At 36.5% G+C, this 13,007-nt stretch overlaps 1 protein-coding gene across 2 annotated transcripts in view; it reads right to left on the reverse strand.

Annotated features, from left to right (window-relative positions):
- SNX9 (sorting nexin 9) overlaps window positions 1-13,007 on the reverse strand; it is a 63,284-nt gene that overhangs the window by 4,613 nt on the left and 45,664 nt on the right. For both annotated transcript variants that reach the window (XM_053974083.1, XM_053974082.1), the window contains exons 12-16: window positions 10,845-10,948; window positions 8,065-8,142; window positions 2,876-2,952; window positions 1,816-1,905; window positions 264-378 (exon numbers count right to left, since the gene is read on the reverse strand). In XM_053974083.1, the coding sequence (XP_053830058.1) occupies window positions 264-378; window positions 1,816-1,905; window positions 2,876-2,952; window positions 8,065-8,142; window positions 10,845-10,948 (464 nt within the window). The remainder of the gene's footprint in view (window positions 1-263; window positions 379-1,815; window positions 1,906-2,875; window positions 2,953-8,064; window positions 8,143-10,844; window positions 10,949-13,007) is intronic.

The following is a 13,007-nucleotide window of genomic DNA, read 5'->3' on the forward strand; positions in this document are numbered from 1 at the left end:
GAAAAACACTTCTGCTAATGATGACCTGCTTTGTGCACCTGGGTCTGTGCTTTTAATTTGAGACATTATCACTTCCAAATCAAAGAATCAGCCTGGGGAATTTGTTTTGGGGTTTTTAAATTGCATTTTCAAAATATGTGTCTTTTGCAAGAGCGATGTGAGATTTTTTAAAAAAGGGAGATGCAAAATAACTCCAATTTAGAAAAACACAAAAGTCCTTCAGAGGTCTACAACACTGCCATTTAGTTCAAAATTTGGTTTACCTTGTAGTGCATAAGCCATGGTGCTCACACGTTTCACCATGTTCTGTTTGTCTTGTGGTGTTATTTTACTGGTTGCAACTAACTTGTCACTTTCCTTCACTCTTTCTATTGCTCCCTGTAGAAACCAAATGCAGAAAGATTAAAAGAGTAATCAACTTAGGGGTGTTCATAGCAATCTAAAATGCCACTAGCTACATTTTGAGTTTGCATTCAGTACACATATGTACACAAAATGATTGATTCTGCCTTCTCACATTTTCATCCAAAGGTTGTAATTTCACTTTATTGATTCCAAGAGTCCTTGCAAAAAGTGACTTCAAACACAGCTATGATCAGAGTTATCAGCAAATTGAGTTTGGTACAGGCAGTAATACACAAGGATATATACAAAAAGGACAAATGGACCAAGCTTCAAATTACAGATGACCAACATAACTGACATCCAAAAGCTTGTAGAACCTTCTCTGTACATTTTACAAGAGAACACTGTTTTTCAAGAGACTACAATTCATTGCAATGTATAGCCATTGATTCAGGAAAATCCTCGAGTCACATAAATAACAAGCATAAAAAGATATGCCTCCCCTACACAATGTATTTGTGCCAAACAACATGCAAGTTAATCTATTTACACGTCTCTTGGCAGTAGGCTTATGCTTTAAGTTTTAAAAACATTTCTTCTCCTTTTATGATATTTTTATGATTTTTTTAATGATATTTTTCCCCCAATGCTTCTGTGGGATGAGGGACTGAAATGTCCTGAAGAAAGAACACACAAATCTGATACGCTTTTATCTTTGTTGCTCTCAGAAGTATATTCTAATATTCTTGTTTTATACATTTAATACTTCAAGTGATCAAAAAAAACTCAACCCCACATATTTGTGCACTTGTTTTAATACTTCACAATATTTTGTTTCCTTAAATACATTGCAGCAGACACATGATCATAAGGAAAAATCTATGACCAAAAAAAAAAAAAAAAAAAAAAAAAAAAAAAAAAAAAAAGGCAGAATATCCAAAACTACACACCATAGCTTTTGTACTACAGAGAACAAAATGGTTGGGTTTTGTTTGGTTTTTTCCCCCCCAGAAATGTGAGAGCTTAGCTCTGGTCTCTGGTTTTTGATATTAAAGAAACTTCAATGCAGTGCATGATTATTTATCACATATCAGCAAGCCAGCCACACAAGTGTACACAAGTTTTCCTACAATACACATATGGTTTTATTATCAACTATCACATAAAGCTCAAATATTACAAATTTACACTACTGCTATTCACTCCACTGGGACATGAAGTCAACCTGAAGAAAATCATGAACCTTCTACTGCTCTATTATAGCACAAAGTTGTGGTATTCTTGAAAGAATTTCTAGTTTTTCTTGCCTCTAAGTACTTCTCATTTTAAAAATCAACACACCAGTTTCACAGAAACTTCCAGTGTTTCAGCAGCAGGGGCCAGTCTGCTGCACAAATGCAGGGTACCATACCACCACTTTTGCTGCTGTCCCCACTACCCAGCCCTTAAAAAGAAAGGCTCTTCACATACCTTATGTGCTGCTATGATGTCAGGGAAGCAACCAAGAAATCCCTTATATTCATGATTTGTTTCCATCAAAAAGTGAAGATCTTTCTTTGGCTAATAAACAAAGCATAAGCATAAGTAAAAGTACCTGTGGCAAATTAAGACCACAGAAAAGAAACTATGATGCCAAGAAAGGGCAAAGGGGAAAAACGGGAAGGAAACAATCGAGAAGACCCAAACCAAAATATTATTTGTTTATGCAAGTTTTTCATATATGAAAAGGGTTTTTTAAAAAATATAAGATTTTTAGAGCAAATCACTGAGCATCATTGTGCAGATGCCTCTTTTCTTTGTTTCATTTAATTCTAGCTCATGAAGTGGTGGGGTTTTGCCTTTTCACCCAAGAAGAGTTTCCAGTACAGTCTTTCATTACATATACAAATATGTACATGCACAGGTGCATCTTCTTAGTTGTCAATGTGGAAAGATGTTTTAAGAAATTTCAGACTCAACTTTGAGATAAAGAGGATCTGCATTTTGGAGACTTTAAGTGTAACATGCTAAACATCAATGTGTGTCTCCAACACCAATCAAGGTTTATTTAAGCCAGATTTTTACTGAAGCAGCCAACTGCATGTCAAGGCAATGAAGCAGCTTCAGTACACAGGTATTCCCCCATAAGGAGCAAGCAAAATCTGGATCCTGTAGACCAGATGTGGGGAATGCAGAGGGAAGGCAGAAACTCTGTCCTTGATTAAATATCATTCTTTTGTATCAGTAATGAAGACAATTCACAGATATCAAAAAATGAACACGTTTAAAGACCAAACAATCATTTTAGTACTTTAGAAACCAGAAAGTGGGCTTTCTGACCAACAGAAATGCCCTCTCATCACATTCCCCCTGAGCTGACACAGAGCAGAAAAGAAGATGAAAATGCATTTAGAAGTGTTAATATCAATTTAATTGGTCTATAGCACTAGCAGCTATGTTTTAATCTAAGAGGAAAAAAGAAAAGTCAGAAGGAATCCAAACAGGTGATATGTTTGTACACACTACCCCATTGCATTCATAATACTCCTACCTGATCTGCTACAAGACTGGCAATTTCTTCGTAAGTTTTCCCTGCTTCTGTTATTGCTCCATTGAGATCAGATTCTCCTAGAAGTAAACATCAGTGTGCAAATTACAGTAAGTCAATTACAACAAAAAACTTGTCTTGATTCAAGCAAATTTATAAAATAACCTGTTTACAATAATAAATGGCTAGCCATCCTTTCATAACCAGCAGAAATAAGAGAATTTAAAAAAAAAAACATTGAAGGAGGAAAACTGGAGGTCTTGTAGAAAATTAATGTTCTACCACAGTACTAGCACTACTTACTTCCACATTTAATAATTTTATGCAGTTTAAATACACAGGTATTCTTCCACATGGGGCAACAGGAAGTCTACCAGGATGGAAAGGAAGGAAGAATGAGGAGGGCTACAAAAGATGGACTGACAAAGCTGATGTGCTACTAGTCCTGAGCTCTCTGACAGTCCTGGATCATAACTGTTCAAAGGTCAGAGAAGCAAAAGGAGGCTCAAGTAACTTTTTTCCTTGACAAAAGACTTCTGATCCTTTAGAGTACTCTTAGATAATATTTTCAAGCTCTGTAAAAATCACTGGTTTTCAGAGTGAGTTTCTAACTTTCATCCTCATATGAAACAGATCAAAGGGCCCTACAATCTATGCTTAGCAATACAGACATCACTATAAATCCTAAGCTAGACAGCACCACAAGCACTTATAACAGTGTATTACTAATAGGACAGGCTACGTGAGACAAAGATGGAAACAAGCCTTACATTCTTGTATGTTTCATGCCACTTCACCTTCCCATCCATGTTAGCTTGTCCAAAGCACGTAGTCAACAGTACAGAAAGCAAATTGAGGTAGAGAGTAGAAAGGCGAAGGTATAGTTTGCAGATGTCAAACTTTAGTTTAAGAAAAAAGGTTTTCTTATGCTTTCAGACATGTTTTGATATTAGGCAGTGGTTAGTCTTTTATGAACTTTTAAATTTTATTCTATAGATATTAATCAGTGACTTAATTGAAAAGTACCATAGATTTCATTAATGATTAATCTGAGCATTAAAGTATCTTGTTTTATTACAACATATGGTCTAATCTACATTAGAGATTTATTATCTGGGATTCCTTCATTTTAGCATGTCCTAAAGGAAACAAGGTAATGACTGAATGTTGCTTCAGTTCTATCAATCAATTCCTACTTTCCATTAGACTGGTTTCATAAAGTCAAAAAGCTGTGACCAATCCTAAGAACTAATCAGTCCAGTAACACAAACACTGCTAAACAAATCACTCTTTTTCTCCTATTTGGGCCTGTTAGGATAAAATAAAAATAAAACCAACACTAATTCCCATTGTGAGACTCAAGAGGTACACAATTCATAACATATCTTCACCTTTTTGTAAAACAATTTTAAAAATTGGAGGGTGATCAATCTTATTATTTCAGACTTAAGGCTTAAGTATTTTCAGTATTTCAGAATTCTTTTATCTGCTCAGAAGTAACCTTGAAGTAACTGCTGCTTAGGCAACTGTCTCCTAGATTTTGGGATAAAACATGGTGTGGCTTCAGAGTCAGAAGCCAGGTTGGTCTAGATATTGCTGTTCATTTTATAATGCCATAAAAAACAAAAGAGGAAGAGTATGTATGTATATGTAACTTGAACAAAAAAACCCTCCCCTTCTGTACTCATTCAAGGAACCTTCATAGAGGTTCAAAGGACCTAGACAAACCCTCCCAAAACCAATCATCTTTTATTTTCAGTATTCTCAGCTTCTGAACCAATGCAAAGCTAGAAATTGCCTTCTTAACTCAGTCCATGAAAGCTGAGTTGGGTCCCAGTGCAAGGATACACCAGGATGTCAGGGGTTCTTTAATCAACGGAATAGCAGAAAGCCCCAGATGTTGCTGACATTTATAACAAAATTATGTTAGCGTTGAGTACATATATGCCCAGAAGAAACAGAGAGAACCTAAAAGCATTGACTGAAGGTAGCTATAAAAAGAGCAGTTAAAATGGCCAGTAATATTCCACAGATATTTCAACCCAACCACAAGGAGAAACAGATATTTACATTGATTTACAGGCTGCATACCATCATATGGAGATGAATAAAGACATAAAACTATTGAGGAGCCTTTTGTAGATGTTTAATAGAACATCTCTTAGCAGTTCAACTGCTTGGTAAATGCCAGTGATAATCATTTCAGAAGGAATGCACCAGACATATTGGGAGAACTAATACTCCAAGTCTTGACTGGGACAGATGAATTTTTTTTTATAAGAAGTACTTTTGTTTTCTTTTCAAAGTACATTTTAATATAATTCAGTAGGGAAAATCACAAAGTTTGGTTTACTAGCAGCAAATACTTGCAGCAAAGCATTTCTTGATAAGTACACCTCCAACTGATACGTTCAGCACACAAGCAGCTTGTAAAGCAGGATTTGCCTGTTGCTAGCTGACAGGATAGCGAAAGTTGTGTGTAACTGCCTAACAGAATTCCTGAGGGGTGATGTAGGATTAGGAGATCTTACTATGGTTGAATGGCATACCAGTCATTCACATTTTCTTAATATAGGAGAAAGACTCCTCCAGATTTGGTGCCGCAAAAGAGAAGCCATGCTATTCGAGGCTGTGTTAATCTTAAGAGTATCCTATGACACAGTAACATAGGCAACACATTGCCAGGCTGCAGGACACTTCCAGGCATGTTCTGGTACTGTCCAATATGCATTTTTTGGACCAGGATCATGTTTGCAAAGTGCACATTCTTGGAACCAACTGGACAGCACATAAGCCCATAACCAAGTTAAATCAGAACCTCTCAGTGTGTTCTTAGTAGTTTTAAAGGTACCCTTGCCTCTGCAAATACTCTCTAACACACACTGGGGCTGGCAATAAATAGATAAGGCTCATTCTGTACCATGAGAAAAAGAACTAGAGTGAGTCAGATTAACAAGTGTATCTTGCCTGGTGCAATCTTAAATATTTTAGGCTAGAAATTAGGAGAGAAGGCAGTAGACATCACTACACATAAAGCTTTGCAGAGCAAGCAGGCATCACTGATGAAAGTGGTACAGGCAATAGATACATCCCATCCTAACTATGCAAATGAACCAACTAACAGTAAATGCAGTAAGTATGTCAGAAGTCAGTTACCAGTAGCTAGAAATGTTTCTGTCATCAAATCAGTCATTGCAATTATCAGGGGCCTATATGCTTAAACTTTCAGAACACTAGTATTACAAAAAAATCCAAAAAAAACCAACCCAACCAAATAAAAAAAGAAACAAGGATGAAGAGATTCAGCTCCCAACAGAAACTGAACGGAGTGTCCTTAAGCATGGCTGAATGAGCCATTCCTATTTACTGACAGTCCAGAAAAATCATACATCATACTTAGCCTAGCTACTACTTCTTCATTGGAAGCAATGTCTTTTATATACTGAGATCTGGAAAGCTGTGCCCTATCAGTTTAAATCCAGGTGCTTACATCTCTTGCAGAGAGTCTGCTTAATCCACAGACCTGTACCTGATGGAATGATCAGGAGAATCCATACATGAGCAGCAGGCAGGATAGAGTGAGAGAAGCAGTGATGAAGCCATTTAAAGCCACATTTGCATCTTACTTGCTCTCTCTTCCTGGGAATCCAAATTAAAAAGCAAAGAATCCCATATATTATTAATTTGGAAATAATATAAGGGCACAAGTTATTGAAAAGAGCATAACGTGGAATCAAGGCAAAGGCATCTGTAGGAAGGGTACTTATCTCAACAAGATACAGGTGCAACCAGCTATGACTGGGCAAAAAGCAAAGAGATATGCTTGCCTTGTTCCCAAACTATCATAGGATCAATTTTTTCATACCATTCAAAGATGCTGGAAATCAAATCAAAGCTCTCCTTTCTAAGGCTGATCTGCAATTTTGTACTCTAGTTTTATGACATACTGTTTTCCCTTTACCCTAGCAAAAGAAGGTGCTAGAGCCCAATCGATTTTCAGTCCTTTCCAAATACTTCCTGCTATTTTATCCAGGCAGGATTTAGATTTTATCCAGGCAGGATTTATAGTTTTCTAACGCATGCTAAGAATACATAATCATGCAAATCCCTATTTCATTCTCACATCCAAAAGTGACATTTGAGGCAATATGCTATGCTCAATTCTAACTAAGCAGTCGTCCTGTTGAAGTACAGGACACAGATGAGAAGAAGCTATGGGGACAATGCCTATTTCCAATACTTCCAGCAGCAGAGAATCTGTGTTTCAGAAGGTTGCATTTTAGTACATATGGGGCAAAATGTTTTAAGATTATAAAGCAAGAGATAGATGAGTAGTCAGAGTACATACTGGTCAACTAAAATTTCTACGATTGTTTCTAAGGAAACATTTCAGGAAGCTTCTATGCTACAGCATTTAAGGTTTTAGAACACAGTAATTTTGCTATCAAGTATAGAAAGAAAAAACCCCAAAACCTCAAACACCTTTGAAAGGAGAATTTCAGGGAAAACTGACTCAACAGGCACCCTCTATATATGAGGAAATATTTTCCAGTTGTCTGGAAAACTTCAATAGAGCTTAACATATTTAAAATTTGGTCTAAAGATGGTATTTTAGGAAAACTTTGAGCAATTTATGACCTCCTTTTCCCTCCCACAACTTTCATACCTAACACAACAGGCTCTTTTTTAGGGCTCTTGAAGGAGAAGCAAAGGTGAAGGACAAGAAAAAGCTACAGTAGCCAACCCTCCAGCCCACATAACGGATTATAAAACACTGTAGTAAGTTCTCCATCACCATGTGGAGTTGTTGTATCATGAAGTCGCACAATAGTTATGTGACAGCTATTTTCAAGGCCCCATTTTCTCTCCTTTCCCTTTGATACCACAAAAATGCTACAGCATGTTTGGTCAGTTAGGTCAGTCACCAGTTTATATATTAAGAGATCAAACTAAACTCTTCCACCACCACCAACCCACCACAGAATTATACAGTGAGAGAAGACAAGATTGCAGACTAGAACATAAAAACCCCATATCATATACAAAAGAAAGGTTTCAGATTTTTTTCCAGAACCATGTTTGACATCTAAACCTTAAAGAGGAAAGCATTAAGATCTTCAGAAAAAAAATGTAGCATGATGCAATTAAAATACCTCTTTTTAAGCAAAGTACAAATGAAGCTATAGACGTACCTTGGTATCCACTAGTGCTGAAGACCAGTGCTAGGCTCTGCAATGCTTTTCCTATCTTCTGGTATTCCTTGGGCAGTGCTGAAAGTGGGAAAAGGATGAGGAAAAGAGGGGAAACAAAAGCAAAAAACCAACATGGGTAAGTGAAACTAAATCTGCAGCATTTCCAAAACTTGATGAAGCAGATGTCAAAAACAACTAGATTTTACATTTTCTCTAGTGACACATTTACAATCATATTCTTTACCCCCACCCCGGCTACGCATGTTCCAAAACTGGATAAAGCAATTGCAATCTGAATTCTTAAAAGGTACAAACAGGGAAACAGTGTGTGAATGCTATTTAAAAAAATGAAATCTCATTGCATTTCTATCTCAGACCTCCTATGCATACAGTGAGATTTTTTTTCCCCTCCCCCTCATGGGGGAAGGAAGAGGGGGAAGTGCTGCAGTGTGATATCAAGAATAGATCTCATTAATATTTTAAGAGAGGAGATTATTATACAGACACATAATACCTAAACTCACCTCAAATAATGAATTTTATATTTAAAGAAACTGGAAACCAAGATTATCTAGGTATAAAAATTATGCAAGTATCTAAATAATAAACTTGGTTTTTATAATCTATTTATTGAACATGCATGCATAAATTATTCCATCACAATTACATCAATCAGCTGTGATTTATGAGTGCATTCATTATTAACACTTTGAACAGCATCACTCCAGAGGCCTAAAAAGCAATCTGAAAAGCAAAAGCAATTTTTTATATGCTGCCTATGCTAGCAGAAAAAAACTCCAAGTAGATATGGGTTTTGTTATCAAATATTTGTATTCAGAGGGTACACTGCCCAGGCAAATAGAAGGTTTTTAGCTGTTCTAGCATCCCACAATATCTGATTTTTACAGAAGAACACCTTTGTGTGGTATAAAAAAACACCACAAAACCCCCAAATCATCCTCCCACCCCAACCACCTGATTTTATTGATTATCTTTGATCAAGCTCTTCTCCACAAGTCAGACTATTTATGATAACTGGTCTGTCTTACACTATGAGTACAATTCAGACTACTAGAGTTCTGTTATCAGCCATTACACTCTGAATCTCCAGATATTGAATCTCAGTGGAAACTTTAGGGAAGACTCTTTGGTTTCTTTTCATAGGTATTTAAGAAGTTTCCACTATCAGTTATTTTAAATGTCACTGAATGGAAAGCAAGTAACTATTGCTCAGGAAGTGCCAAAACTACTTCGATTAAGAGTAAAGTCTTGAGCTGACAGGGAACTTAAAACCTAAGAGACTATTAAAATTTTGCATGTTCCAGTTTACCAGTCTCTTTTTCTTGTATTCAGTATCAATGTCTGGAAAATTAAAAGTTAAAAAAAATTAAATTTTAAGATTTTAAAAAACACAAATTGTATTGCTGCATCTATGCTAAGTTGTAAGTATTAAAAGAGTAATTCATTATCTAAAGCACTAGTGTTGTAAGTTTAGGAACACTAAACTTAGCATTAAAAAAATACTGAATTTCTAGTGTAAGCACAAGTCACAGCCAGCCCTTGGTTTTATCATTACTTCTGTAACTGCAAAGCAATGCTGTTTTTCTAGTCTCATCTGAGGGACCTTATTCCTTCCCCTGTTCTCTACCTTCCCCTCAGTATAATTTGCTAGTGAAGCAAGATCTGTACCATGTTAGAGCTCTGTCATGAGTTAGACTATTTTTGTCCAGCAGGAGGGTCAGTGGTGTGTAGAAGGAAACTCATTCAAAACTGAGAAATGTAAATAATTTAAAGTTAACATCCTATAGCTATGAAAGTCTAATGTAATCACTTCCCTGAGAGATGGAGCTTCTACACTACCCATTCTCTCTGGTCAGCCCCAAATATTCAGTTGTAGTGTTTGATTAGTAAGAGGCAAAAACATAACTCAGGAGATATACTTCATGTTCTGGGGACAACGTTTTGGGTTTTTTTGTGGGAGTTAAAAGGAGAGTAAAAAAATTAAGGTGGTTCAAGGAGATTTATGTGATAGGTCTTTGGTTGCCAGACACTACAGCCTGCCCTGAAGTGTTTCTTATTATGATCCTCAGCTGTAGTACCTGCTTCCTTTCAAAAGCTGCCTTGTGGTGGCCACAAACACTGAACACTGCTGTGGACTAGGAAATTAGAGCCCAGGCAGAGTCATAGGGACTTGGTGTGAAGTTCTGCAACCCTAAATATCTGTGGGAAGGAAGAGACAAGATAGGAAAAAAAAAAAAGAATTGGGCTAAAGATTAAGTTAGAATCAAGTTGGTTTTTCTTTTCTTTTTCTCTTAAACTCATTTAATCTTTAAATCACTCCTCCTAGCATGCAAGGATCCTAAATAAGGGGTTAATAAGATGCAATTATTTGAAAATATGATTTCATCAAATAAACAGGTCTATTTTGCCCATGTCACTAAAATTCAAATAAATGACTAATATATGAGAACAGGTCCAACAAGGGCTTTAGCTACATCACTAGAATTATTTAACTTTAAGTATTTTTAAACCTATGGGCAGGGAATAAATATTTCTGAGATAAAGAAAAAAACCCCAAACAACCCAACAAAAAGCCCCACAGCAAACTAACAAAAAACTTGCACAATTTATACTCTTAGACTAAAAATAGCCAAAATGTCATACAATTCCCATGATAATTTAGGAGTTTCTTTAAAGATGTGCCTTGAATTATACACACTGAAAAAAAGAAAAGAGAAAAGCACCACAGAAATGAGTCCTGAGTTCAGAAGGACACTTACGCCCTGTACACCTCTTCCAGTGCTCTTGTCCCACTGTCAGCAGCTCTTTAACTCCATCATCCATTGCTTTGGTGAACCTACCCACTGCATCACATTTCTGTTCTCTGTGGCATTTTGAAAAGCAAAAACAAAAAGCAGTTTAATAGATGCATAATGCTAACTTTAAATGCAATACTGAAATGTTAAACAATGTCAACTCTGTTTCAAAAAGTATCAGATATAAACCCATTCCTTGAAATTTCTGCCATTTCACTGAATTCAGAATTCCCCTCTTTATATATAGGCATTATTTGTTCCCTTTTTCCTCCTCTGTTAGACTCATAGACATGTGGCACTGGATTAGCACTCTTATTACTGTGTAAAAGAAGTAGTGAAATTCAAACAACAATGAAAAAATAAAAAGAAAATAACTGTGTCAGATATTTGGATAGAAGTCTAACAGGTGAATAAAAAGTAATATAGCAACTCTCCTAGGGAAATATATATGCATACTTTCATATTATATTGTCAATATCATTGTGCTGACTTGGATTATAGGGAGCAAAAAAAGAGAATTCTGAATTAGTATGTGCCTTTGTACGCCTCTTAAAGCATTTTTGCATGCAGCTATCAGAGTTTTCCATTAACACAGCACTGCATACACAGCAGTGATTTGTGAACTCTACAGAAGAAAACTAAATGTATATTTTATAATTTCCAACAAGATTTATTTAAACTGCATCTGATCTTTCAAATTATCTCAGCCAAAGCCTGCATGTGACAACTGTAACAGCAAGGGGACACTGAATGACTCCCCAGAGCCAGGGCAGCAGCTCCAGCTGTGGCCCAACAACCTAAAGATTCCCACTTCCCCACCAGCACTTCGTTCCTCAGCTGGAAACCGTACACACATAGTTATTTGCACAAAATCAGCACCTGGGCTTTTTAAGAGGCTCTTGCTTTACTCCCCTTAACTCAGGGGCAAAACATCCTGTAATTTTCTAAACTTCATACGTTATGGTCTCAAGATCACTGAAAATGCTTATGAACCTGTGCAGGACTCTAAATATACTAGCAAATTTTTTCAGTAAAGAACATCTTCACACTGAAGAACCTAAGAGTTATTGAACAAGCTGCTTTGTCCACGTTTTAAATGGAGTAATGGCTTTCAAGACTCACGCACATTTTTAACAGTGTTTCCATGCACTAGAACATGTGGACATCTGAGATGTTACAGCAACCCCTGCAACTGCTTGGAAATAGGTCCCCAGCACTACTCCAGGCTGCCAGTCCCAGCCCAAGAACCCATCTCCCTGGTAAGCATTCTCTTTGGGCTGGTGTGCCCTCTGTCAGGGGTGTGTGTATGTACTCTGGGTAGAGAATCCTCCCTCACATTCACCCCTTCAGCTTTTACACCACTGGGATATACAGAAACTACATCACTAAAGCGAAGTAGTCAAGGTTGAAATCCCCATGGCTGAAGTGTAAGTGACCTAAAAATGTGCATGCTTTTCTGCTGGTACAGAACTGCTACCGCACAGCCATTAAATCCACTCAACATGCACTGCATCACTTGCATAAAGCCTGTATTGGGTGTAGATCCACTACTGCTTTGCTACTAAAAACATTTCTATCCAGTTTATCCACACATACACACAAAACATTATCCAGGTTTCTGTGTTCCAGAACAGTAAGAAAAGCATGGCATACATACTACATCTTCTAAGAAAAATTACTAAGCCTAAAGGAGTGAAATAAAGGCTGTACCATAAAATCAGTCTTTAACTCTGTGAAACCCAAAGATTTATCACCTACAGAATGTACACTAAAAAGTGCGTGTATATGTAATATACACATATATAAAATAAATATAACCATCTGCACTTCCAGAATGAAATGTGATAATTTAAATAATTTTCATTTTTAATAGCTTTCCATGGATTACAGATATTCAAATCATATTGTGTGTACATTACATACAGCTATTTTACAGAAACATTGTTCTGCTTATTGGTCCATCTACAATTATTCTAAGGTACTTGGTAAGTTTAGCATGTTTTGGAAGTGTTGAAATATTAAAGATCAAAACACACTTCCACAGCAATATAAAACATAACTCCATAGGACCTGACAGTACTCTATCCCATCAACTAGTTTTACATAAATTGTTGTAGGATCAGCATT

Source organism: Vidua macroura, chromosome 3, assembly GCF_024509145.1.
Source record: "Vidua macroura isolate BioBank_ID:100142 chromosome 3, ASM2450914v1, whole genome shotgun sequence".
In the NCBI taxonomy this organism is placed as follows: domain Eukaryota; kingdom Metazoa; phylum Chordata; class Aves; order Passeriformes; family Viduidae; genus Vidua; species Vidua macroura.